A 26,313-nucleotide genomic window follows, 5' to 3' on the forward strand; every position below is an offset into this window, starting at 1 on the left:
ACAGTGAAGAATTTCTTAATTCAATTGAATTTAACTACTGGAAACTATCACACAAATGATGGTATGTGGCTTTTTTAAAGATCTATTTCTTTGTATTAATTGTATTACTAGAGATGGGATAAAGAATGGGGTAATAATTTATCCTTAAGGTAATGCACATGCTGTGTGTGATGGTCTCCCAGCAGGCCAAACTTTTGCCCAAATATGGCATGAGGTAGGACATTAAGAATTTAAGATAAGAATGTGCCTCACCATTAGCTAAATATCTTTTTTAAAAAGAATGTTAAATGTTACTTACATTAGTGGAACAATAATGATATTTTGTGTGCAGTCATGTTTTAGTACAAGCAATAGTTTTTAATCAAATGTTTATTGCTGACTGCATTTTATTCGTTTGTGTGTGATTTACCTGATTAATACAATTTCTATATTCTAACAAGTTAATGTGTATATTGCATTTTAAATCTACATATTGATAATTTCATGTATTTATCTTCAGTAACAGCTTTATGTTGATCAGGGTTGTGGAGGGTCTGCTGCTAGACAGCTTAATTGCCAATTCAGGTTAAAATCCTACTAGTAAAACAAAATGTGCTGTGTCTGCTGAAATATTCCTTGCTCTAAAAAAGTGATTTAAGGTGTTTTCTGGTTTGTCTTTTTAAGAGAAGACAAAAGGACCTTTTGGCCTAGAAAAGTGTAAACTCTGAAGAAAACTTTTTGTAGAATTTACAGACCAAAAAAAAAAAAAAAGCATACATAAAAACAGATTTTTACATTGTACAACATGTATTTATTAATTTGCCAACATTTTTAGATGGGAGAGATGGCAGATTCAGTTCAGTTGAAAGAGGAAGGCAACAAGCACTTCCAAGCAGGAGATATCGAGAAAGCTATTGAGAGCTACACAAAGGCAATCAAAGTCTGCAAGGACAAGAAAGCCCAGGCAGTTATCTACAGAAACAGATCAGCCTGTTTCCTAAAAAAGGTATTTATATAAAAACTAATCCTATTCCAATTGTTAATTAACAGTTTAATAGGTCATTTCTTTACCTAATTCATTTCTTAATGCTGATGCTGATTTGCATTTTAGGAAAACTATACCAATGCTGCATCAGATGCTTCCAAAGGTATGTATCCCAAATTCAAACATGTTTAAATGTTTTAGAAGTTTTCATATATATGGAAAAATACAAGATGTAAAAATGTATATACATTTACTCTGATTTATGTCTACTGTTTAATGAACAGCCATAGATGTGGATGCATCAGATATCAAAGCACTACACAGAAGATGCCAAGCACTAGAGAAGCTGGGCAAACTGGACATGGCCTTTAAAGATGTGCAGAGATGTGCAACACTGGAGCCTAAAAACAAGACCTTTCTGGAAACCCTCAGAAGACTTGGAGCGCAGATCCAACAAAAGGTAAGACTAGATGTACATTTGTAAAAACTAGATTGATTAGTATTGATTATTTATATACCATTGTTGGACCATGCAGATTATAGTGACTTTTGTTTTAGTTTTCTAAAATTCAGTATTTTTTAAAATACATTTTAACAGTATTTAAAAAGAAAAAGAAAAAGAAAACAGTGAAGTTTTATTTTGAATACGAACAATTAATGGGATTTATTTAACATTTTACATAATTTTCTGTATATAATGTTATATAATTTTCTTATAAAAATACACAACATAAATCAATATTTCAGGTGGTACCTTTGTCGCTTCCACTAAACTAACTGCAACATTAAACACTAAACTATTAAAAAAAGTGATTACTTTAAAATGTATAATTAATAATGTTATATAAAATTATATAACCAAATGTTTATTGTCTGTAATACCAAAAACATGTGGTCAATATTTATTCAAAGATGAATGGTTTTCACTGCACACTCTTACTTTTTCCACAGCTAAAGACCACGTTCTCCACGGACTCCAGAGTGCAGAACATGTTTGAGATCCTGCTAAGTGACGAAACAGATAAAGAAAAGAAAGAAAAGGTGTGAACACATTGACTCATATATGCCTTAATAATATTCCTTAATAATAAAAACCAACATATTTAAAATACTGTTTCAAAATTAACAACTTAAAGTTATTTTTTAGGCGGCTAACAACCTGATCGTCCTGGCTAGAGAAGATGCCGGCTCAGAGAGAATCTTCCAGAATAATGGGATGGCTCTGCTCATGCAGCTCATCCAGACTGGAAACGTCGAGATGATTCTGGCTGCCATCCGGACCCTGTCAGGAATGTGCACTGGGCATCGAGCAAGGGTAAATTATAGCATGAGACATGGACAGAGTGCCAATGTCAACAAGCATTCATAATAAAAAATATTATTATAGATTAAACCTTTTTTCATGTATACACCAAAATGTAACGTGTATTAGCTTGATTTCTTTGCCAATTTTTATTTATGATGCATTTTTATGTCTCATAGGCCACTGCTATCATTCACACTGTAACAATTGAGAAGCTGTGCAGTATCATGGCTATGGATAATGAGGAGATTGCTATGGCTTCCTGTAACTTGTTCCAAGCTGTATATGACTCCCTGTCAGGAACGGACAGCAGAGTTTATGGCAAAGAGGAGGCCCTTGTACTTGGTAAGAAAAATAATGTGTATATAGATACACTAAGTGGCCAAAGTATGTCAACAAATGATCACGAGCTTCCTCCACTCTTTTGGGACAGCTTTCCACAGGATTTGGAGTGTCTGTGGAATTTTACCCCATTAAAATAAAAAAGCATTTGGCAGTTATGTCACATGAAAAGACCTGGCTTGCAATAGACGCTTTAATTTAACCAACAGGCGTTTAATGGTGTTGAAGGCTGTAAAACCATGTTTTATGGAGCTTGCTTTGTGCACTGTGACATGTTGGTACCCAAACTGTTGCTATAAAGTTGGAGGATATACAGTAATTAATTGTATTCATTTCATTTTCTTACTTGTTAGCAACGGCCCACCACAACCCTGTGGTAAAACACACAATGAATGAACGAATGTGTGTAAACGATGGGTACGGAGGAAGCACATACTAATGAGAAGTGGTGTGCACACATTTTGGCCATATACTGTATGTCATTATTTTATGAAATGCCAGAACCTATGGTGGAATTGAGCAGTCCATTTTAGCATCTTGTTTTTAATCTTTGTCCAACACCTTTAGATGGTCTCTTTGTGTTTACTTGTATTTATGTATTCATGTATTGATTTATCAGGGAGTGGCTATGATACCATTCTTAATGTATGGTTGATAACGAGTGAATTTTGCATCTAACAGTTTTTTTCTATTCTTGACTGAAAGACTCAAGCAAGGACCTGAAGACTATTTTGCTGGCACTGTTGGAGATGGTTGCCAGTAAAAAGGTGTCAGGACATGGAAGAGATCAGGCTCTTAACCTTCTCAGCAAGAACATGCCCAGAAAGGATAAGAAAGACCATGATCATTCCAGGTCACTATTCACTATTGACCATGGTTAGTACTGGGAAGTATTCATAATTATATGACCAAGTAATATGAAATAAAACTACAATAGTAAATGTTTTAATGTGGCTCAGAAAATCCAGTTAAGCTAAAAAAAAAATTCAAACCATGTCTCTGTTCAAAAATTAATAGACTAAGTAATTTAAATTTGTGAAGTGTTTTAGGGATGCCCAGAGACACCCAGGAGTTCTGGGTGGTCGTTTACAATTATGTATTATGAGTAGAACCTTTGACTTCTATTAATATAACTGTTTTTATGTATTAGGGTTTTAAGCATAATTTACTGATCACTTGTATTGCAGAAAATAAAACTAATGACCCTACAGTATTTGGGCCTGGGTAAAACCTGAAGTATACTTTTTGTATCCAGGTCTTCTGTTTATATAATGCAAAATTATAACTCTTAATAACTTTTAATATAGTTTAATAGTTTGTTTTTATAATCACATTTTTTGCATGTGATTAGCTTGATATTTTAACAGTTGAATAATATTGATGCCATTAATCTGTCACAATGGCATTTGTGCAAATTTTAGATTGTAAAAGATCCTTGGTATAGGTGAATAGGTGCTAATTCACTGGTGTTAATATGCAAGTATAATTGTCAATTTCAGGCTTGACAAAGATTCTGAAGGTGTGTGGTCAGGTGCCAGATTTGCCTGATCAATTGCCCATGACTGAAAATACCCAACTTATTGCCAGTGTGCTTCTCAACAAGCTCTATGATGACCTGCGCTGCGATCCTGAGAGAGACAACTTCAGGGACATCTGTGATGAATACATCAAGTAAACCTCATTCCATGTTAAATACTTTCTTTATGTTTTGTTCATTTACTGAGATCTTAGATCACAGGACTAATCCAAACAACATTATTTGTCCACCTTAAACAGGAGCAAGTTTGACCCCAACAACATGGACAAAAACATTCATGCTATCAACGTCGTGTCAGGCTTGCTGCAGGGGCCCTTTGATGTGGGTAACATTCTTGCTGGTCATCAGGGCGTGATGGAGATGATGGTGGCTCTGTGTGGTTCTGAACGTGAGGTTGACCAGCTTGTGGCTATTGAAGCTATCATCCATTCTTCCACCAAAATGAGCCGAGCCTCCTTCATTATCACCAATGGAGTGTCCTTGCTCAAAGACATCTACAAGAAGACCAAAAATGAGAAGATCAAGATTAGGGCACTTGTGGTAAATATCTTTTATGACATTTAGGTATGTTTGGTGCGCAGACCATGTCATATGCTATAAGTCTAAAGGACGGGGTTCTTAAAAACTGTTGTTGCTGTTCTGGGTGAGAGGAATTGCAATTTTAATTAACCAGTTTTGGGCATTTTCCTATGTCCAAGGACGTTGCATGGGCCACAATTGGAAAAGAGTTGGTGGAACCTTTACCTAAATTTAAAATTTTTAAATTCGACCATATGACTTATTAACAGTTTCAGATTTACATTACTCCATATCATAACCATATAACTATTTTTACTGTCCTGTAGTAATCCAATAAAGTAGTATTATGGTATTTAAATAGCAAATCCTACAGCTGTTAATCAAATATAAATTTGTATTGTTTTCTTTTTCAGGGTTTGTGTAAACTGGGCTCAGCTGGAGGTGATGATTACGCCATGAGACAGTTCGCTGAGGGCTCCACTGAAAAACTGGCCAAGCAATGCAGAAAGTTAGTGTCATATTTAATGTCATACATAATCAAACTTATATGACAATCAAATAATTATAGTACTTATTGTGCCATAGGCATTTTTGTGACAGGCAGAGTTTCATAATAAGAATAATTTAATATTTATAATGCATATTTATTTATGTTTAACAGAATGACTCATTATCATTGTTTTTCAGATGGCTGTGCAACCCCACCCTTGATGTCCGCACAAGAAAATGGGCCATTGAGGGTTTAGCATACCTGACCAATGATGCGGATGTGAAAGACGACTTTGTTGAGGATGAGCCGGCCATGAGAGCCATGTTTGAGCTTGCCAAGGTAAGAGAGGTCTCAAACAATACTGCTTTTATCTTTGTGCAGGGTTTTTCAAACTTCTTTTTCAAGCAACCTACATTATTTTTTTATGCGACCCAGGCAACACAAACAATGCATCTTACTCGCTCTGCTCTGTAATTTGGTCCCTCTATGGTTTACAAGATGTAACATAAAGCTTCCACAAGGGGGCGGTTGCGTACAAGTTTTATTTTTCTCTGCGACCCATTTGATAAACTCTGTCTTAGTGATTTTTTAATAGAACACAGCTCAGAATTTAATTTAAATCCATTCAAAATTTCTCTTACAGTCTCGAGATAAAACCATCCTGTATGCTGTCGCTTGTACACTGGTGAACTGCACCAACAGCTATGACAAAAAAGAGATCCTCCCTGAAATGATACAGCTGGCTAAGTTCTCCAAGCAGCATGTTCCTGAGCAGCATCCAAAGGTAATACACAAAAATGACTCTTAAATTGTTGCATATTTGCATTAAGCTAACTAAAGCATTTTACTATACTTAAGGTTTTTTTTCTTCAAAATGACCCTATATAATAAACTGTAACATTTATCGTTTTTTAGGACAAAAAAGATTTCATTGACAAGAGAGTAAAAAAGCTTTTGAAGGCTGGAGTGATATCAGCACTCACTGTGATGGTCAAAGCTGACAGTTCCATTTTGACGAATCAAACCAAGGAACTGCTTGCAAGGTGAGAATTTAAATATTGTTCTTTCCCTTATTATACTATATCCATCTGTGACTGGGATTCCAAGAGAGCACAACTGTCCATGCAGTTTGGGTATGATAAATGTAATTTCTGCATCCACTATTGATTAAATGGACACTAGACACTAATATCCCATGTCTCATAAGTCTGAAGTAGGTCAGTTATGTGCTCCTTCATACAAACTGTTTTGCACATCAACACTGCATGAGCTACAGTTAAAAAAACACAGTAACTAGCTTTACATGTCTTAAGGGAAGTGCGCTAGCCATGACTCTTCCAGTTTGGTAGCTGTCATGCACTACAGTAGACTATGTTTGTAAATGAGAATTGGCTGTGACTAAATCTGGAGATAAATAGATATATAAATAAAAAACAACACATTTGGAACAAAACAGTGGCACTCCTCAATGACTATCTCAATGACTAAACAAACAGAGGAGCTGGCTTATAGCAAGCTTATAGCAAAACAAATTTATTTCAAAACTACATTTAATTCCAACAAAAATAGTAAAAATGGTTACCAATGCTTTTTAGGGTATTCCTTGCCTTGGCTGATGATCCAAAAGACCGTGGAACAATTGTTGCCCAAGGTGGTGGAAAGGTAAGAGATTATTATCAAACTTTGGCACTAATAATTTATCATCTTACCTCATTTGATCAAGACTTATAATTTGGTTGTTTTTTTGTTTGTTTTTTGCACAGGCTTTGATTCCTTTGGCTCTGGAGGGAACTGACACAGGAAAAGTAAAGGCCTGCCATGCTCTGGCTAAGATTGCTGCCATTACCAACCCTGAGATTGCTTTCCCTGGTGAAAGGGTAAGAACTGTTAAAGGCTTTTTACCTGTATAGAAAAATTGATCAATTTAAAATTTAAGTCTGAGAGGCTACTTTGCTATTGATGCTATTGATGTTTCATGTCAATATTCATCATTTTGCTGTGTATGTGGCAGATATATGAAGTCGTGCGACCACTGGTTTCCCTGCTAAACACAGAGAGAGATGGTATTCAGAACTATGAAGCCCTGTTGAGTCTCACCAATTTGGCAGCTCTGAATGACAAGCTTCGGTGAGTACATACTGTGCGGTACTTGTCATGCTTACCAGCTAGTGAGAGGTTCCCAGGTGATGCAACAATCCAGACATATGTCATATTTTCTGCAATTCTTCAGTTATTAGTGGCAGGGTGTGCAAGCCAGCATAATTGGCCATGCTCTCTGGGTGGAAATGATTATATTTCTCTTTCCAACATTTATTTAATCGTCTTTTAGATCAAGAACAGTGCCTTAAGAAAGTATTTAGCCCCTTCAACTATCATTTAGTAATGATAAAAGGTTAAATATCAAAGCATTTCAATGTTAATGTTAATACATTATTACTAGATCTTACTACATTTATTTACAGTACATGTGAGGTTGACCTTGCAATTGTTGGAGCAACTTTAGTATTGTGTAGTCACTTAATTTGACAACTGTCAAATATATTTAACTGTAACATTTGATCAAAAACATTCATTGTTTGTTCTGAGGTCTATAAGTATGTAAGTTCATGTTTATATTTTTAAGAAAGTACATCTGATTCTGTAATGAATATGGCCGCAAAAAATGGTTTAGAAATAGGAACACCCTTGTCAGAAAACACAGTTCGTTGCTACCTTTCCAAATGCAAATTTAACATTTACACAAAGCAGAGGTCATATATCAACAACACTGAGACACACTGCTGATTTCTCAAGCTCATGACCGTAGACTCATCTGAAATGGATTGACACATATAATGTACGTGTGCTGTGGTCTGAAAAATCAATCCTTTCAAATTGATTTTGAAAAAAGCACACAGAGTGCAGGCAAATGAGGAAAAAAAGCCATTCTGTTTGTTAGCAATGCAAAGTTTACTGTTTTTGCCAGTGCGATAGGTAACTTCTGTGCATATCTGTAAAGGCGCTGTTAATGCTAAGGGGTTAGATACACATTTTGAAGCAACACATCTTTCTAATAGTACATTGTTTTCAGAGACGTCCGTACATATTTCAGCCAGACAATGCCATGCAACATTCTGCATTTACAACAATGTGGATTTGCAGTAAGAGAGTGAATTGAAAATTCCATTCTTACTTCTCCTTTGAAATGACCTTTCTCTTTTATTCTCTCAGAGTGAAAATCCTGAAGGAGAAGGCACTACCAGAGATTGAGAACTACATGTTTGAGGAACATGAACAAATTAGACAGGCTGCTACAGAGTGCATGTGCAATCTTGTGTGCTGCAAGGAGGTAAAAAGTAACATTTGCTCACACATACAACAATGTGTATCACATGTACAAAGCTAAAGCTTTTGAAAGCTTAATTGTTTAACTTTACCTTGACAGGTTCAGGACAGATATCTTGAAGATGGTAATGACAAGCTGAAACTTCTTGTGCTCCTTTGTGGTGAGGATGATGAGAAGCTACAGATTGCAGCAGCTGGTGGACTGGCTATGCTCACTGCAGCACAAAAGAAGCTCTGTACCAAGATAACCACAGTGGTAATAACCATTAATCACCTAATTTTGTTCTGTTTGTATATTTAATTAGTCAGGAAAATCATTAATTTAAAAATAAAAATGTAGCTTAAAGCATTTGGCCTGTATTATTACATAAAATTGGGGTAGAACAGATTTCCAGTATTGGACGTTTGTCTGATTAAACTTTTGGCTCCAGTAGAGAACTGAAAAGGCAAAATTTAATTATATTACAGTACTAACTTAATGCTCTTTGTACTTAATATTTCTTTGTTGAATTGCAGACTGACCAATGGCTTGAGATCCTCCAGAGCGTGTGTCTTCATGACAATCCTCAAATCCAACACCGTGGTATTGTGACAGTGTTCAACATGGTGGATTCTGATCCCGAGTTGGCTAAGAAGATTATCGAAAGTGAGATGCTGGAGATCCTTACCTATATCGCTAAGTTAGAGAACAATCCTCAAAAACAGGCGTGTATTGATTCAGCACGTGCCTGTTTGTCCAAAGCAATGGATCTTGAACTTATCAAACCTTTCACAAATTAAATAAAAGAAGTAAACTTATTCATTAAGTATTAGTAGTAGAATGTGGCTGTTTCAGCCTGCTCTGCTTTCTGGGAAAGTGGAAGTACTATGAAGCATCTGCTCTTTTCTCTCAGTTACGCATGAATAGAATTTTTTGCTGTTTTGATATGAACTTTCTAATTAAATTTTTATTTGAAATATATTTTTTCCATGTATGTTCCCTGTATATTTATATAAATATACATTTTGACATGAATGTGTGTTTTTGTCTACATTAAGCATAAAAAGTGGTATCTGCAGTATAGTTGAAGTCACAGAGAGAGAAACAGATGTACATGAAGTATACGCCATTCAATATTGGGATTTAATTCATTTCTGCAACATTTTTACTGTGTCTAAACGACTAGAACTTTTTTTTTATAGTGGTGTAAGAAGTCATTTGATTTACCTTTGTGGCACTGCCTCCTAATTATCAGTTAGTGATTATTTCACTATAACTGGTAACCTTTATATACAAACTACAGTACATCTACAGGTACAAATGAAAAGGTAAAGAAAATGTAAATAAATCAACAGTGATTTGGAATTCCTTTTATGGCCTGTATTTAATTGAACATAGCACAAAGACATGACATTTAATGTTCAATTAACCAACATTAAATTTTAGCAACATACTGTAATTATTTGGGAACTAAGGACACATTTACTGTTATAGTTGTAAAAGTAGAATTTCTTCTATTCATGCTTAATATAACTCATCAGTTGCTCAACAGTGCAGGGCTTCCATTGTTTATTGTTTTTCATAATGTGCCACATGTATATAATGGAATACAGGACAGGCCAGTCTAGCACCTGCACTCTTTTCCAACAAAGCCACATTGTTGTAACATGTGCAGAATGTGACTTGGCATTGTCTTGCTACTTTCAGTCCTAATCCTCTATTATTGTCACAATCATATTAAAACAAAATATCTATTTAATAAGGTTGGTGTGGTAAATGCCATAAATATGAAATAAAGTAAAATATGTATTTGCGGTCTGCTTAAAATGTACAATACAGGTGCTGGAGCTTTTTTAGGAAACCAGTGAAAATATTAAGATATGCACATTGTAAAAACATATTAAGTATATAAGCAAAACAGAACCACCACGCAACATTGTATTTAAGTTGTGAATTGTTTGGTGCCAACATAACAAACCAATTATTTTCTGACAACCTTTCCTGTTTTACTTTTAACCTTGTGTTCACTGGTCTATAACATTCCAGAGATCCTGTTGACAATGAGCTCATGAAAATTTATATTCTGTTAGTTAGTAAAAAATTACTTAGTTAGTTAGTTAGTAATTAAATTTTTCATAATATAATAATAATTGTAATAAATCAAATGAAAAGCTATAAAATAAAGTTTTTGTAAAAAAAAAAAATTGCAGTGTGGATCCATGCATTGGCCTCGACTATCCATAGCGGTTTGTTCATGATGGCTGAAAAGCCGGCGCAATAAAAGGGAGTTCCCAAGAAAAAAGATAAAGTGTGTCGACATTGGCGCCAGCAGAAAACCGGACCAGACCGAGTCCAGCATTATAAAGCTACCTCCACCTGGAGCGAATTAACAATGAGGCATATAGCAGGTAGGCCCGTTACTGGTGTAATTGAAAGCTTGTAATGGCATTGAATAATACAAGGGTTTTATTATGAAGTCAGACTATAAAATAACATTCCACAGTTGGTAACTAGAGATTGTGATGGTGGTGAGATGGTGGAAATAGGTAATATTGATACAGTATAAAGGTATAGTAGATATATGTACGTAGATTTAGTGGATAGTTACATGCCACATGTAATGTTTTACAATGATTTATTTACCTGTTTTTTTAATGTATGTAAACAAACGATAGACAAAATGTTTTTTTTTGTGTGTGTTTTTAAATAGTTTGTCGAATGGTAGAGGTAAGGCTGTAAATAACTAAACTAAAGAAGCAGTTCGCAACATTGCAAAACAGATTTTGGACACTGCTGAACCACATCATAATAAAAGTTTTTCATTTCGACTTTCTAACACACATGCAACATGCAGTCCATGCAATGTTACATATATCAAAAACAGCAGATGTTAACTACGTCAAGACCAGTTGTGTTTCTTGGGTGTAACAGGGCGGGTGGGTGTAACGGGGCCACCGGTTGAAGCCCTGGACCTGTGGGGTTAAGACAAGACTTCAGTAACAACATACATAACCAAGGCAGAAGAATACTATGGGCTAAAGAGATACAAAAAGAGGTCAGGGTCAGGGTCTCGACAGGTCCGGTTCCACCAGGAAACACTGGGCGCAAGGCACTGGGAAACCCTGGACAAGGTGCCAGCTCAACGAACTGCACCCACCACTTTGACCAGCATAAAGCAATTGATTTAAATAAAACAAAAAGAAACGAATATTTATGTATTTAATAAGAAGCTTTGCCTAATGTCTAGTGCAGTTGTAGCCTTGTGGTTAAGGTACTGGACCAGTAATCAGAAGGTTGCCAGAAAACCGGACTGTAGTGCTTGACAAAGCCCCACCACTGCCAGGTTTCCATTGTTGGGCCCTTGAGCAAGGCCCTTAACCTTCAATTGCTTAGATTGCATACTGTCACATCTGTAAGTCGCTTTGGATAACAGCGTCTTCTAAATGCCGTAAATGTAATGTGTGCTTGTTTTGCAGTGATGCCACTAGATGACGCTCAGAAGCAGTAGAACAGCATCAGTACCACCCTGCTGAAGTCACGAAAGTTGAGCCGCAGACGCATGCGCAGTGGCACTTTGCCGCTTTTATTTCTCCCGCTGGCCGGTTTCCCGGGTCCGACCAACACGGAACAAATGTGAACATTTCAAACAAAAACACCGGCTTATCAGCGCTTACCTGAGTCCACACACGAGCAACCATGGCCGTTTACTTCGGCAGAATAACAGTAGGGATATATGTGGAGATTAAGCGGAGTGATGGTGAGTTATTTTGTTGTTTAGAGCTAGTTGAGCTGTTAGTAGCTAGGGAGTGTAACCGGCTGTTAGCGTTACATTGAGCTAAGTATTGCGCTAATGTTAGCATTAGCAACTGACAAGTCTCATGTATTGTTAAATATACAGTGAAACCCTGTTGCGCTGGTAGCTAAGCTATCAACACACAGAGTTCTGTCAACACAGCAACCGTTGCCACGGAATGGTAGCTAAGCTAACCTTTACTAACCTAACTGGCTTTCAAACATGAAAATGTACTTATAAACGACGGGTATTCAGTTCAACTGGGTATTTCATTAATAATTTAGTTTTGTGACACTCCTGCTCGGGTTTTTTTTTTTTTCAGAAGTGACGCTACCCTTCATGTAATGGCTTTGTTCACTTCTAATGATCAGTGGTGGTCAGTAACAGAGAACGTATTCAGAATACTAAATCACAGCATTCCGTCGGTGTGCTCCCAATCACAATGTAGCAGTAATCAGAGCTTTATAATAGGAAACTGCACATTAGAAGTCTACACACGTCATAATCCGATTTTTTTAAAGCTAAAGACCAGTTTGGAGGTGCATTAGGGTAGAATTTTGGTTGCAAGATAAACTACAACATCAGATCGTTCCTCTTCAGTAACCAAAACATACCAGCCTGCAAATGAGTCTGCCATGTTTTCATTGTAAACTAAAAGACCCTTTGGGTCATATCTATAAAGTTACTAGCAAAAGCCAGTTCCAGTTTTTTAGGTGCTGATTTCACATAAACATTTTTTTATCATTCAGATATGTGCACTTTATTTACAAAATTAACAGTTATATATTTGACCAATGTACCTTGAAGGGAACTTGGTCTGAATCCTTAAGATTTGGGAAAATTTGGGAAACATCAGAAACGTCACTGTGTACTCCTGTTCAGAACAGTTTTTTGTAAATCCAGACTTTTTTGCAAATTGGGAAGGAATTGGTACAAATTATTATTATTATTTATTATCATTATATGCTTATAAAGAAGCCTTTAAGTCAAAGATGGGGCGGCACGGTGGCCCAGTGGGTAGCACTGTCGCCTCACAGCAAGAAGGTCCTAGGTTTGACCCCCAGATGGAGCGGTCCGGGTCCTTTCTGTGAGGAGTTTGCATGATCTCCTCATTTCTGCGTGGGTTTCCTTCAGGAGCTTCCTCCCACAGTCCAAAGACATGCAAGTGAGGTAAATTGGAGTTACAAAATTGTCTATGACTGTGTTTGACATTAAAACTTGTGAACTGATTAATCTTGTGTAATGAGTAACTTTCATTTCTGTCATGAATGTAACCAAAGTGTGTAAAACATGAGGTTAAAAATTCTAATAAATAAAATTAGTCGAACATGCTTATTTATATAGTTAATTATTTATTTAGTGTATTTATCCATGTCTATTTAACAGTCTATTTCCACTATTACTATGAAAGTCACATGACCAGTTCAGCCAACTGCATTGCTTCACGGCAGGTCTTGGGAGTGGATCCCAATCACACCTGTAGAAAGATGTCTAGAAATGTACTCTTGTTTTAGAACAAAAGTGCTTGTGGAAAATGCCCTAAATCACATAGCAGCAGAACAGACAAGACTATGAAGAAAACATTTAAACAGCAATGTGACTTGAACTACTCAAAAGATAATTAGCCTGAATTAAAGATAACCTTTAGGTTATCTTTGGTATCCTCTGGTTACACACCTTTAGGTAATTGTGCTTCCAACCAAACAGCAGTAAATACATATGATTCAATAATTTGTGCTAACAGACTGAAATGGTGTTACGGTGTAACTTAGTAGCAAATAGTTGAACCCTAAAGCATTTATTTTCATCTTCATCACTGCTCATTGGGTTGTAATATTGCACATTTTGCACAATTTCACCCATAAATCATGCACAATGAGCCAAAAGTACATTTCTCATTCATTTTTTCTACAGATTTAGAATTTTTTTTTAATAAAGATTATATTCCACCGTTCTTCAGTATACAGTATACACTCAAAGTCAAGTGTTTACTTAAACTTGTAAGGCGTATTAATATCAGGTCTTCAGAACTGTTTTTCTCTGTGACTGAGTAATTGCAGCACCTTCCTGTGCCCAAATACTTAGTTTAGTTAGTAAGAAATTGGTTTTCAGCTTGCAACCAAATTATGGTCATAATGTCAATAATACAGACTAGTGTGGCAAGTTGCTTTAGTGGAAGTGAACCAAGGCTGATGGAATTGCTGATTTATTGTGTATTGTGATATTTCAGCATTTGTTTACTATTTTTATAGTGTTGACTAATAAGTGAATCATGCATGTTCAGCATGCTGCTGTTATTATAGCTCACATAAGGATGTACTTTTCTCAGGTATTGTTAATAGAATGCACTGGGGAGTGTACTGATAGCCTGTTAATGGAAGACCATTATGTGTCTCCACTTGCAAGTGGATGCTAAGGCAGGAACAACAAATTGACAAATCGCCTCGATTTAATGATCCAAACAGTTGGCAATGAATTGAACAGTTGACCTAGTGCTTATTTTATACAAACAAAGCTAAATATGAACCAGCTGATGAATTATCTTTCCACACTTGTGTTAAGCAGCCCAGTAAAGTTATTTTAAATTAGCTGGTAGCAGGTTAGACCAAAAACCTAAAGAAAAAGATAAATGATAATCAAATAATCAAATCCATTAAAAATAGTGCTGACCTTATGGAACAGCTGTAGTGTAATTTATCAACACCAATCCATGCTGGAAATGCAATGTGTCTTATTGAACCATGGTCATTATCGCTGGTTATTTGGTTGAGGTTGTTAAGTTTTGATTTTTTGTCACAAGTATTTTTTTTTCCGTAGTACCCCAAAAGAAAATATTTTCGGCTGTTGTTTTGGTCAGATATTTGTATCTTAACTTGGGTTAAAACATTGTGTCATGATTATTTTACCTGATGAATGTTTTAATTGTTAGCCAGGATCTAAAACTTTGACTGCTACATCACAGAGAAGATTTTGTGTGCTGTGCATTATTCACTTAGAAGTACTCGCTTTTAAAATGAAGAGAGAAGCCAGAGGTTGTTTATTGCAGGAATAAGTCTGACAGCCACTCAGGACTGATTCCATTAGACAGACACTGCGGTCGATTCACTGCAGGCTAAATTTAAGTAAAAGTGTGGATTGCCAGTGAGCCAAGCCTGAAGCTTAAATGCTCATGACTAAGCTAATTGATCAATAATTACAGTCAGTCAACACAGAATGTTTTTTTTAGTTTCTTTAGCTATTAATGTTGCAATCATTTGGATCAGCAGATGCTGTAATTAAGTGTTTAAGCTGAATTATGATCTTGGCAGATCACCTACTCTCACAGATGGTATGCATATCATTGACGTAATATATAAGTTAAATAGCTTCTGTGTTTGTATTACTGCTGTCAGTGTTACTGTATGCTGTTGCTTTACTCTGTTATTCGGAACATGTTATTTTCAGAACAGTTTTATTACACAGTGTTTCACTCACTGTACAGTAGAGAAAAGTAAAGAAAGGTATTGCCTTGGACAGGACCGGTTTATTGCAGGGCTTCTACCACTCCCGGCCATAGCCAGTCATGTCTGTGTGACACTTAGCTGGCCGATAGCACAACCGAGATTTGAACCCTGATCTCAGCAGTGTTGGGGTAATAGACTGCTGTGCCACCCAAGTGCCTTGGCCCTGTTCAGACAAATATGTGGCACAAGTTGCATCCCTTTTGATGAGTGTAAGCAAGTAGTTTACTGCAACACCAAATCGGAAAAAAACACAGTACGAATCCTAGATATTTTGCCTGGTCAACTTTGTTTTATTGTTAATATACAGTACATTCAGTCCTGCATTTCAGGCCTGCAACACATTCCAGAATTTGGGGTTGCACTTTGAAGGCTTTATAGTCAGGTTTTATAAGGTGACTTAGCCCATTGTTTTAAACCACTAGAGAGCTGGTTAAAGTGATTTTTTTTTTTGCTTATTGCAGGACGAATACATCAAGCCATGGTGACTTCTTTAAATGAAGATAATGAAAGTGTTACAGTGGAGTGGATAGAAAACGGAGACACAAAAGGGAAAGAGGTAAGCCCAACATTCTTGTAAGCCTTAACACTATGAATAATAAATAGCACAACTGTGCCTGTGTTCCAGGGATAAGGGCAACTAGCTATACTTTTAAAATGCACATGGTGATGTGCAGTGGAGGCACTGGGGCTTTTTTCAAGTTTAAGCCCTCTCTAAAAACTGAGCATATTAGGCAGTTCTACAGCGTCAGATCAGGTACAGTGCCTTGCAAAAGTATTCAGCCCCCTTGAACTTTTCAACCTTTTGCCACATTTCAGGCTTCAAACATAACGATATGAAATTGTAATTTTTTGTGAAGAATCAACAACAAGTGGGACACAATCGTGAAGTGGAACGAAATTTATTGGATATTTTAAACTTTTTTTTAGAAATAAAAAACTGAAAAGTGTGGCGTGCAATATTATTCAGCCCCTTTACTTTCAGTGCAGCAAACTCACTCCAGAAGTTCAGTGAGGATCTCTGAATGATCCAATGTTGACCTAAATGACTGATGGTGATAAATAGAATCCACCTGTGTGTAATCAAGTCTCCGTATAAATGCACCTGCTCTGTGATAGTCTCAGAGTTCTGTTTAAAGCGCAGAGAGCATCATGAAGACCAAGGAACACACCAGGCAGGTCCGAGATACTGTTGTGGAGAAGTTTAAAGCCGGATTTGGATACAGAAAGATTTCCCAAGCTTTAAACATCTCAAGGAGCACTGTGCAAGCGATCATATTGAAATGGAAGGAGTATCAGACCACTGCAAATCTACCAAGACCCGGCCGTCCCTCTAAACTTTCAGCTCAAACAAGGAGAAGACTGATCAGAGATGCAGCCAAGAGGCCCATGATCACTCTGAATGAACTGCAGAGATCTACAGCTGAGGTGGGAGACTCTGTCCATAGGACACAATCAGTCGTACACTGCACAAATCTGGCCTTTATGGAAGAGTGGCAAGAAGAAAGCCATTTCTCAAAGATATCTATAAAAAGTCACCTGGGAGACACACCAAACATGTGGAAGAAGGTGCTCTGGTCAGATGAAACCAAAATCGAACTTTTTGGCCACAATGCAAAACGTTATGTTTGGCGTAAAAGCAACACAGCTCATCACCCTGAACACACCATCCCCACTGTCAAACATGGTGGTGGCAGCATCATGGTTTGGGCCTGCTTTTCTTCAGCAGGGACAGGGAAGATGGTTAAAATTGATGGGAAGATGGATGGAGCCAAATACAGGACCATTCTGGAAGAAAACCTGTTGCAGTCTGCAAAAGACCTGAGACTGGGACGGTGATTTATCTTCCAACAAGACAATGATCCAAAACATAAAGCAAAATCTACAATGGAATGGTTCACAAATAAACTTATCCAGGTTTTAGAATGGCCAAGTCAAAGTCCAGACCTGAATCCCATCGAGAATCTGTGGAAAGAGCTGAAAACTGCTGTTCACAATCGCTCTCCATCCAACCTCACTGAGCTCGAGCTGTTTTGCAAGGAAGAATGGGCAAAAATTTCTGTCTCTCGATGTGCAAAACTAATAGAGACATACCCCAAGCGACTTGCAGCTGTAATCGCAGCAAAAGGTGGCGCTACAAAGTATTAACGCAAGGGGGCTGAATAATATTGCACGCCCCACTTTTCAGTTTTTTATTTCTAAAAAAAGTTTAAAATATCCAATAAATTTCGTTCCACTTCACGATTGTGTCCCACTTGTTGTTGATTCTTCACAAAAAATTACAATTTCATATCGTTATGTTTGAAGCCTGAAATGTGGCAAAAGGTTGAAAAGTTCAAGGGGGCTGAATACTTTTGCAAGGCACTGTATGTAGACCAGAATAATCATCTGTGGTGACCCCTAAGAATGGGAGCAGCTGAAAGAAAAAAAAGGGTGAAACCTTCAATGTTTTTCATATAAGGGGTCAAGTAGATGCAAACCATGACAGCAAAATGCCCCCCACAGCAAAACAGGGGCACCAAACACTGTACTGTTGGGTTCAAGCACTTATGGTGTACTCTAGATAAGAACTTTCTTGCTTGTCAAGAATATGGTTCAATGTAGTTATTTATTTGAGATTTTCCTTTTATATGTCCGCAAGCTGTATTTGTTGTGTTCCAGTAAGATCATGTTAAGTTTAGTATGTGTGTACTTTAGGGTTTTACGTAATTAACTGTTACTTTTTAAAGACTTATTTAAAAGTATGTTTCTCTCTTTTTGAAACAGATTGATTTGGAGTGCATATTCTCACTAAACCCAGATGTTGCTCCAGAGGAGGAAATATCTTTAAGTCCTTTAACACCACCACCTCCCACACCCAATTCTGCAAAGGTCAACAAGATCCCCAAGGTAAGTCTTAGCTCAAATTCATTGTAAACATACTTGTTATTGACTTTTTTTTAAAAAGCAGGTCTGTTAGATATTTTGATCACATCCTGTATTTCAGTAAAATCTATTTTATTTCATTTTATTTTTATCAGCACCGCTGGGGATTCAAACCCCGGTACCCCAGCAGTAATGAGCTAGCGCAAGTTACTGCTACGCCACCCAAACACCTGAAAAGGTTTCATACAAACAACAAAATTTGTTTAAAAAATGTATAAGCTAAAGATGCCAAATAACTGACATAGTACTCGTTTAATAAGTGCAGTAATTTATTAAAGAACATAACTGTTCAGATAACTAAATTAGGAGTGGAGTTTTGGAAAGCTGACTCTGCGAAATTTGGGGTGTGTCCCTGAGCTCGATACACCAAGTGTTTTCCACAACACAAATGTTACATTGAATTTTTGCACCCTTGTCAGAGCCATCCCTCTTCAGAAGAGCGTGTTTCAATTTGAAGTTAAACAGAAAACAATTATGTTGTTGTATTTTGGCTCAGCTAACCGTTTTATATTACAGTCAGAAATAGATTTGTGATGAAGGAATTAGTGTATTAGTTGCATTCTAAAATGTTTGTTTTGCTGTTGTTTACAAAGTACATTAAATCAGTTTTCAACACATGCAGCAGATTAATATTTCATGGAGAGTGAAGCTTCGAAAATCGAATTCAACAGAATTTGACTTTTTCAAGGCGTTTCCTTTTGGTAGAGCATGTTTCAGGTCTAGCCTTCTGGTGTTTATGTTCATTATGTTTGCAGTAGAATAGAATAGACTCTTTAGAACAGTACAATGCAATACAATACTTCCGTGCGTTTTGTGTAAAGACCTTTGGACATGAATCTCAGTGAAAAATCAATCTAAATAATTATGTTGCAAAAATATATCAACACCCACAACCCACTCCTCTGATTCCACGTTCTGCGTGATATCAGTGCTGGCAAAGGGGCATTATGGAGTAGCATGTGGCCCTTCTGATGTACTTTTAAGTAATCTTTTGCTGCTCGTGCTGTCAACTGACCACACAGTAGGAGTCGCTGCTGCTAATGCGTTAAGATAATACTCCATCTGGCCTTCCATTTTTAGCCTTACTGGGACTCAAACCTTGTACTCAGTGGTGGTGGAATAGACACCTGAGCACCCCTGCATTTGAGATTGTGTTGGGTATCCAGTAGCCTGCCAGTTTATGGTTAATTGTTGACTAAAGATTCATTAGTAATAAGGTTGAAGTTTAAATCCCTAATATGAGCAAGTGGATGTGACAATAGCTGCCTTTGTAGATAAAGAAGCTTTTAAGACACTTTGCATCTAAGGTTTTTCAGAACTGCAATTAGCAAACTCATATGTTGCAGCCCTTATCATAACTAATTCATATCTAATCATCAATTATTACCTGGCTAGGAAAGGAAATGTATGTCTCTTGTAGTTTATTGCCAAAAAAGCTTTTCTGAATGTGGTTATGCTTTGCTTTTGTTGTGCAGAATCGTAGAACAATTGCTCCTGCAAGGGCAGAGATCCCATCCAGAGACAACCGAGGTATGTTTGTTCTCATGGCTTTTAGCTATGGATGGAAGTATTTGAGAAATACAGTCCTATCTATAAATACATTGCTCAAATACATTGTGTGTGCGTGCGTGTGTGTGTGTGTTTTATCCTGACAGTTGGCTCGACCCGGGCTCGCCCAGGCCAGCAGCAGCAGCAGCAGCAGCAGCAGCAGCAGCAGCAGCAGCAGCAGCAGCAGCAGCAGCTGGAGTCAGCCCCCCCACCACCTGCTCAACAACCAGCCCAGCCTGTACAGACTCAAATACAGCAGAGCCAACAGCAGCAACAGAATGGTAATCATGTACACTCAACTGAAATGCATTTTCAAAGAGCACTAGGATATGCAAGGATAATGAACAAGCGCAACATCCTGATCTGTACAGACTCCAAATCATGCCTTTAGGCACTAAACACACACACAGCCGAACACCCAACAATAATCAGAATACAGAGCACCATAAAAGAACTTACATTGAAATGAAAAAGAGGAAGAACCCTACAAAAATCATTAACTTTAAACTTTCACAAACAGGCATCAAATCCCTTATAAATGAATATGTTAAAAATAAATGGCAACTTCATTGGAACACACAAACAAACAGTAAGTTACATGAGATTCACCCCAACATCCAGAATAAATAAATAAAAATGTACTATGGAAAATTTACAGATCAAGTTAAATATAATAGATGTAGAACAGGCCATTCCAGATTAACACACAAATACTTAATACTAAGTTGTAGACGTCGGGAGGTCGTAGCCTAGAGGTTAAGGCACTGGACTAGTAATCAGAAGGTCACTGGTTCAAGCCCCACCACTGGCAGGTTGCTGCAATTGGGCCCTTGAGCAAGGTCATTAACCCTTAATTGCTTAGACCTTATGCTGTCACAGTACCGTAACTTGCTTTGGACAAAGGCCGTCAGCTAAATGGCGAAAATGTAAATACTAAGAGAAGACCCCAGACTTTGCGTAGACTCTCACAGACCAATCACTACAAAACACATCCTGATCAAATGCCCAAAATACAACAGTAAAGGAAAAAAAACTACATGTGCCCAATACATTAAAAGAAATCTTTACCCAAGATAATTCAGAAATAATCTTCAATTTCCTTATTAATATAAAACTGAAAACATATATAAAAAACAAATAAAACTAGCATAAAACACCGATGACATCATATATGAATGACATCATGGCATTATAAAAACAAACAAACATTTTCAAAAAAACATGGGTGTATATAATGCTAAGAATGGAGAAGTTGAAACAAACGTACTCACAGACACAGGTACACTTATACATCTATACATTTTTATATAGATTTTATAGGTTCGATCCCCAGGTGGGGCGGTCCTGGTGCTTTCTGTGTGGAGTTTGCATGTTCTCCCCGTGTCTGTGTGGGTTTCCCCCGGGTGCTCCGGTTTCCTCCCACAGTCCAAAGACATGCAAGTGAGGTGAATTGGAGATACAAAATTGTCCATGACTGTGTTTGATATAACCTTGAGAAGTGATGAACCTTGTGTAACGAGTAACTACCGTGTGTCTGTCATGAATGTAACCAGAGTGCAAAACATGACATTAAAATCCTAATAAACAAACAATATAGATAAACTAAATATAGCAATAACAATAAAAACAGAAGTGTATATTTGATACAAAGCTGAACGATTTGGCCTTAACATGCAAAATGCAGACATTTAATAAAGGTGATAAAAAGGTTAGATAAAGTAACAGGAAAAGACCTTTTTTTAAAAAAGGAAGTGACTAATGCTATTGTGTAGTCAGGATTGTCTGACTGTCTTGTCATGGTTTTTTGGCAGCGAGGAGGAAGTCCAACTGTGTAAAGGAGGTGGAGAAACTGCAGGAGAAGAGAGAGAGGCGGAGACTGCAGCAGCAAGAGCTAAGGGAAAAGCGAGCACAGGTTAGTGTTTGTTATGCAAATTCACCAATCGTAAAAGCACACTTATGTTTTTTTGTTTTTTTGTTAAAAATCAAAAACACGATCTTTTTCACAAAAATTTTCAGACCCTTAATTTAATATTTTGTGAAACCTGCAAACCTTGGATATGTCTCTACAAGCTTTGCACACCTAGATTTGTGCAGTTTTTCCCATGATTCATGGCAGATACTCTGAAGCTCTGTCAGATTTGATGGTTGGCATCTTTGAACTGCCATATTTGGGTATCTTTACATATGTTAAGTGGGGCATAGGTCTGGGCTTTGGCTAGGCCACTTAAGGACGGTCAGTGACTTGTCCCTGAAGCCATTCCAGTGTTGTTTTGGTTGTATGCTTTGGGTTATGTAGGTAACTTTGGCAATAATTTGAGTTTGTGTGTCCTCTGAAAGAGTCTTCAGAGGGTATGCTTTAGAGAGGGCTTAGAGAGCCCTGACGGTTTGCCACTGTATTAAATGTTTGAACAGGTTGTAATACAAGTTTTTTTAATTTTTGTATATTTTAGATAGGGTTAGATGTTTTTAGAGCACACGTCACTATGCAGTTATCATTTTGTGATGGTTGGCTGCACAGATGGGTCAACTTCCTCCAAAGCTCTCTGTCTTGTCACCTGTATCAGACTAGCTCCTGATAGTGCAATCCACGTTGTGATGGTCAATCCAGCTTAATCTTGGTGTTCCTTGTCTGCCTTCATATGTAATCATATGTGTTAATTACAAGCCATATCACTTGCAAGCTATTTAGGCAGTATCTAGTAGATTTTAAGTCAACTTTTTCTAGTCAATTACTACTAGAAATTGGGATTTATTGGAAAGCATGTTTTTATATCACTAATTTTTTAACTTCTATCAAACAGAATAAATGAATGAATAAATATATAAAATATCTCTTTTACTGTGTAATAAAACTCTTGACTGTTTTGTTTTAAAGGAGGTGGACACAACAGTTCCTAACTATGAAATACTGCAGATGATCAGAGACTTCAGAGCAAGTCTAGACTACAGGCCACTAACCACAGCTGATTTGGTAATTAAACTTAACCACACTGATTCTTATTCTTTTGGTGAAGATGTTTGGCTAAACAATGTGTAAGGTTTGTTTTGCTTATTTAATTTATAGAAGATCTAAACAATGGCTTTAAACTTTATTAAAGAGTTAAATTTTTCCCCCCTGTAGATTGAAGAGCACCGGATATGCGTTTGTGTGAGGAAGCGACCTCTAAACAAAAAAGGTAAAGATGTCATTTCAGAGGCTTTTTTTTTATTTTACTGACCAGTCACATTTACTGTAGGATTTAGTAGTTCGTCTGGAATTAACATTTTTATTCATTTGTTAAATTTTGAGAGATCCGATTGTTTGGCCCTTTGTTAACACTTTTTGTGTCTGTACCTAATTTGCACCAATATTTACATTTTTATTATAATAGCCTCACTGTCCATTTTTAAGCACTTTTAAATAAATAAAACCAACTTGCGTCGGGCAAATGCGAGATTGTGACAGGCTGTGAAATGTTCTGTATTATGCATATGTAGCTGTTCTGTGTCATCACAGATCACAAATCTGAATATTGAATTGAATAGAAAAATGTCCAGTCCGATCCAATAATGATCCAACAAGTTATGAAAATGTAAATGTATGTCAGTATCAACTAAACTTCTGTTATTTAAAAAAAACACAGAAAACTGCTTCTTCAAGCTGTTACAGTGTCCATTTTTCCTGTGTTGTAGAACTCACTACAAAAGAGTTGGATGTGATCACCATCCCTAGTAAAGATGTCGTCATGGTGCATGAACCGAAGCAGAAAGTGGATCTTACTCGATACCTAGAAAATCAAACATTTCGCTTTGATTATGCCTTCGATGACAGTGCGGAAAACGAAATGGTTTACAGGTCAATATTCTCATCCTAATTGTATTTCTGTCACCTGTCTAATCACAATTACGTAATTATTAGGCTTTCTAATGGAAGTAATAAAGACAAGTTAGCAATAAGTGAATGATTGTTTACAACTATCTGGAGAACTTAATTGCCAGCTAAACTGTCCTAAATGGGATAGCCATACTGAGTGAGAGAGTGCTGATAAGACGATGTTGATCCATTAGAAGAAAAGTGCTTTATAATATATGTATCTGTCCTGCACAGGTTCACAGCAAGGCCTCTAGTGGAAACCATCTTTGAGAGGGGAATGGCCACGTGTTTTGCCTACGGCCAAACGGGAAGCGGGAAAACGCATGTAAAAATGCTTTCTGTTTTAATGACTGTATATATTATTATTTAGTAATACTATTTACTAACATTAGTATTAGTTGTATTATTGTTTAGTAATACTTGTTAGACTGAAGACACTGATGATGGTAAATAACTTAATATTCATTGAAACCATTATTGTATTGGGAGTAATGTGATATAACATATGTACATTAGCAGCATCAAGTTCTATCAGTTTTATAATTCAGAATCCACTGTATCCACTTGTATGCATTGTCTTCAAAACTTCAACAATTGTGGGTTCTAGCCTTATTGACTTTTTTTGAATATGAAGTTCAAATGGATGTATTTGGTTTTTTAGACCATGGGTGGAGATTTTTCAGGAAAGAACCAAGACTGTTCAAAAGGAATCTACGCATTAGCTGGTAAATATTTTTGCAATCTTAACCTGATTTGAAACCACTTTACATATATACAATAAACATGTTCATTTTTATTGTTTTGACATCGTGCAGCTCGTGATGTTTTTCTCCTGCTGAAGAAACCTAACTATAAGAAGTTAGATCTTCAGGTTTATGCAACATTCTTTGAAATCTACAGTGGAAAGGCAAGTGACCTGATCATTAGTGATCTTTCTTCAGAAACTGATACTTTTTGAATATTGTAAAGTGTTATCTTTCATACTAACAGGACTTTACAATAGAGGGTGATAAAATATTTTATAACATCTGACTCCAAAGATTTTGAGTACAAGTTTCTAACTATGTGTTGGCTTGTTTAGGTATTTGACCTGCTAAATCGTAAAGCAAAGCTTCGTGTACTGGAGGATGGGAAGCAGCAGGTGCAGGTGGTTGGGCTGCAGGAGAGAGAGGTTCGATGCACTGAAGATGTCCTTAAGCTCATTGAAGTTGGAAACAGCTGCAGGTATTTAGAAGCTGCACACTTTCAGCATTAACAGTGTCAACGTCACAACTTGAGAATTCTTCAAAAATGATAATAGTGGTGCATGCAATAATATTGTCATTTGACTGAGCCCAGCTTTGCACTGTTGTGGCTCTGACAAACCTTTAGGTTGTTTTAACAATTGGTCTAAATACTGGGTCTTTACTCAGGATAGATTCTGTGCTTGTTTGGGACAGGCCATCATTATTGCTGTAACTGTGATAGAAATCATAGCTAAAAATGTATTAATTTTGTAGAATTCTTGTTGTTAGTTTATATTACATTTTGTTGGGGTTTAATTACTTTTGCTTGGTGCTGATAAACTGTTTCTGGTAATCCTTCATTATAAGTAGATTATGTCTAAAATGTATTATTTTGGGACATGTCCTCCAACTCTGCCTGGTAATGTTAACTAACTTTCCCTCTATGTCACATCTCCAGGACATCAGGCCAGACTTCTGCCAATGCCCACTCATCCCGCAGCCATGCCGTCTTTCAAATCATTCTGCGCAAAAAGGGGAAAATGCACGGCAAGTTCTCACTCATTGACCTGGCAGGAAATGAACGTGGTGCAGACACGTCCAGTGCGGACCGACAGACTAGGTTGGAGGGAGCTGAGATTAACAAAAGCTTACTTGCACTGAAGGTCAGTGAATCACTGAAATAAGGTTAACAATACATACCTATGTTCAGAAGCCAGGGTTGATTGGTGTCCAGTATCTGCCGGTCGACGTGACCCTGGCGAGGAAATAGTTAATAAAAGTTAAATGTCATTTGTTATTGATATTTACTTAAGAACCTCATTGTTATATAAAAATGCATGTATTATGAGTGGTGTCCTGTCCATCAGGAGTGTATCAGAGCCTTGGGGCGGAACAAGCCGCACACGCCTTTCAGAGCCAGCAAGCTTACGCAGGTGCTCAGAGACTCATTTATTGGAGAGAACTCCAGAACATGCATGGTAAAAAGCAAACCTTTTTTTAATTCGGAGTA

General features: G+C 37.0%; 2 protein-coding genes and 1 long non-coding RNA gene across 6 annotated transcripts in view; 2 read left to right on the forward strand and 1 right to left on the reverse strand.

The window, feature by feature from the left end:
- Window positions 1-9,456, forward strand: unc45b (unc-45 myosin chaperone B). The gene is made up of 20 exons (XM_062999113.1): window positions 1-61; window positions 815-985; window positions 1,091-1,127; window positions 1,249-1,424; window positions 1,916-2,005; window positions 2,112-2,279; window positions 2,447-2,612; window positions 3,315-3,485; window positions 4,109-4,280; window positions 4,386-4,686; window positions 5,079-5,173; window positions 5,353-5,494; window positions 5,799-5,939; window positions 6,071-6,198; window positions 6,751-6,817; window positions 6,919-7,032; window positions 7,167-7,282; window positions 8,366-8,483; window positions 8,580-8,735; window positions 8,996-9,456. The coding sequence occupies exons 1-20, from the start codon at window positions 56-58 to the stop codon at window positions 9,257-9,259; spliced, it is 2,799 nt and encodes a 932-aa protein (XP_062855183.1). The 5' UTR covers window positions 1-55; the 3' UTR covers window positions 9,260-9,456.
- LOC134318279 (uncharacterized) lies at window positions 4,558-12,332 on the reverse strand. 2 transcript variants are annotated; one of them, XR_010013372.1, is made up of 5 exons: window positions 12,134-12,332; window positions 9,002-9,107; window positions 8,847-8,917; window positions 8,572-8,713; window positions 4,558-4,640 (listed from the first exon to the last, which is right to left on the reverse strand). It is a non-coding gene; the product is annotated as an uncharacterized LOC134318279 (long non-coding RNA). The 2 variants fall into 2 exon arrangements; XR_010013371.1 differs by having other exon boundaries at window positions 9,002-9,155.
- Window positions 12,062-26,313, forward strand: part of kif2a (kinesin family member 2a) — a 20,852-nt gene continuing 6,600 nt past the window's right edge. For all 3 annotated transcript variants that reach the window (XM_062999117.1, XM_062999114.1, XM_062999115.1), the window contains exons 1-15: window positions 12,062-12,216; window positions 16,217-16,311; window positions 18,519-18,641; window positions 20,153-20,207; window positions 20,333-20,506; window positions 22,037-22,137; window positions 23,101-23,196; window positions 23,347-23,401; window positions 23,898-24,060; window positions 24,313-24,403; window positions 24,740-24,803; window positions 24,894-24,985; window positions 25,160-25,302; window positions 25,762-25,966; window positions 26,171-26,281. In XM_062999117.1, coding sequence (XP_062855187.1) covers window positions 12,156-12,216; window positions 16,217-16,311; window positions 18,519-18,641; window positions 20,153-20,207; window positions 20,333-20,506; window positions 22,037-22,137; window positions 23,101-23,196; window positions 23,347-23,401; window positions 23,898-24,060; window positions 24,313-24,403; window positions 24,740-24,803; window positions 24,894-24,985; window positions 25,160-25,302; window positions 25,762-25,966; window positions 26,171-26,281 — 1,629 coding nt within the window. In that variant the 5' untranslated portion in view covers window positions 12,062-12,155. The remainder of the gene's footprint in view (window positions 12,217-16,216; window positions 16,312-18,518; window positions 18,642-20,152; window positions 20,208-20,332; window positions 20,507-22,036; window positions 22,138-23,100; window positions 23,197-23,346; window positions 23,402-23,897; window positions 24,061-24,312; window positions 24,404-24,739; window positions 24,804-24,893; window positions 24,986-25,159; window positions 25,303-25,761; window positions 25,967-26,170; window positions 26,282-26,313) is intronic.

Source organism: Trichomycterus rosablanca, chromosome 7 (assembly GCF_030014385.1).
Source record: "Trichomycterus rosablanca isolate fTriRos1 chromosome 7, fTriRos1.hap1, whole genome shotgun sequence".
Classification (NCBI taxonomy): Eukaryota; Metazoa; Chordata; class Actinopteri; order Siluriformes; family Trichomycteridae; genus Trichomycterus; species Trichomycterus rosablanca.

Excerpts from the sequence above, each read along its gene's own strand:
- unc45b (XM_062999113.1), top strand. Across the intron at positions 5,495-5,798 it reads CCATGTTTGAGCTTGCCAAG|TCTCGAGATAAAACCATCCT; the intron begins GTAAGAGAGGTC and ends TTTCTCTTACAG. Across the intron at positions 7,283-8,365 it reads GCTCTGAATGACAAGCTTCG|AGTGAAAATCCTGAAGGAGA; the intron begins GTGAGTACATAC and ends TTATTCTCTCAG.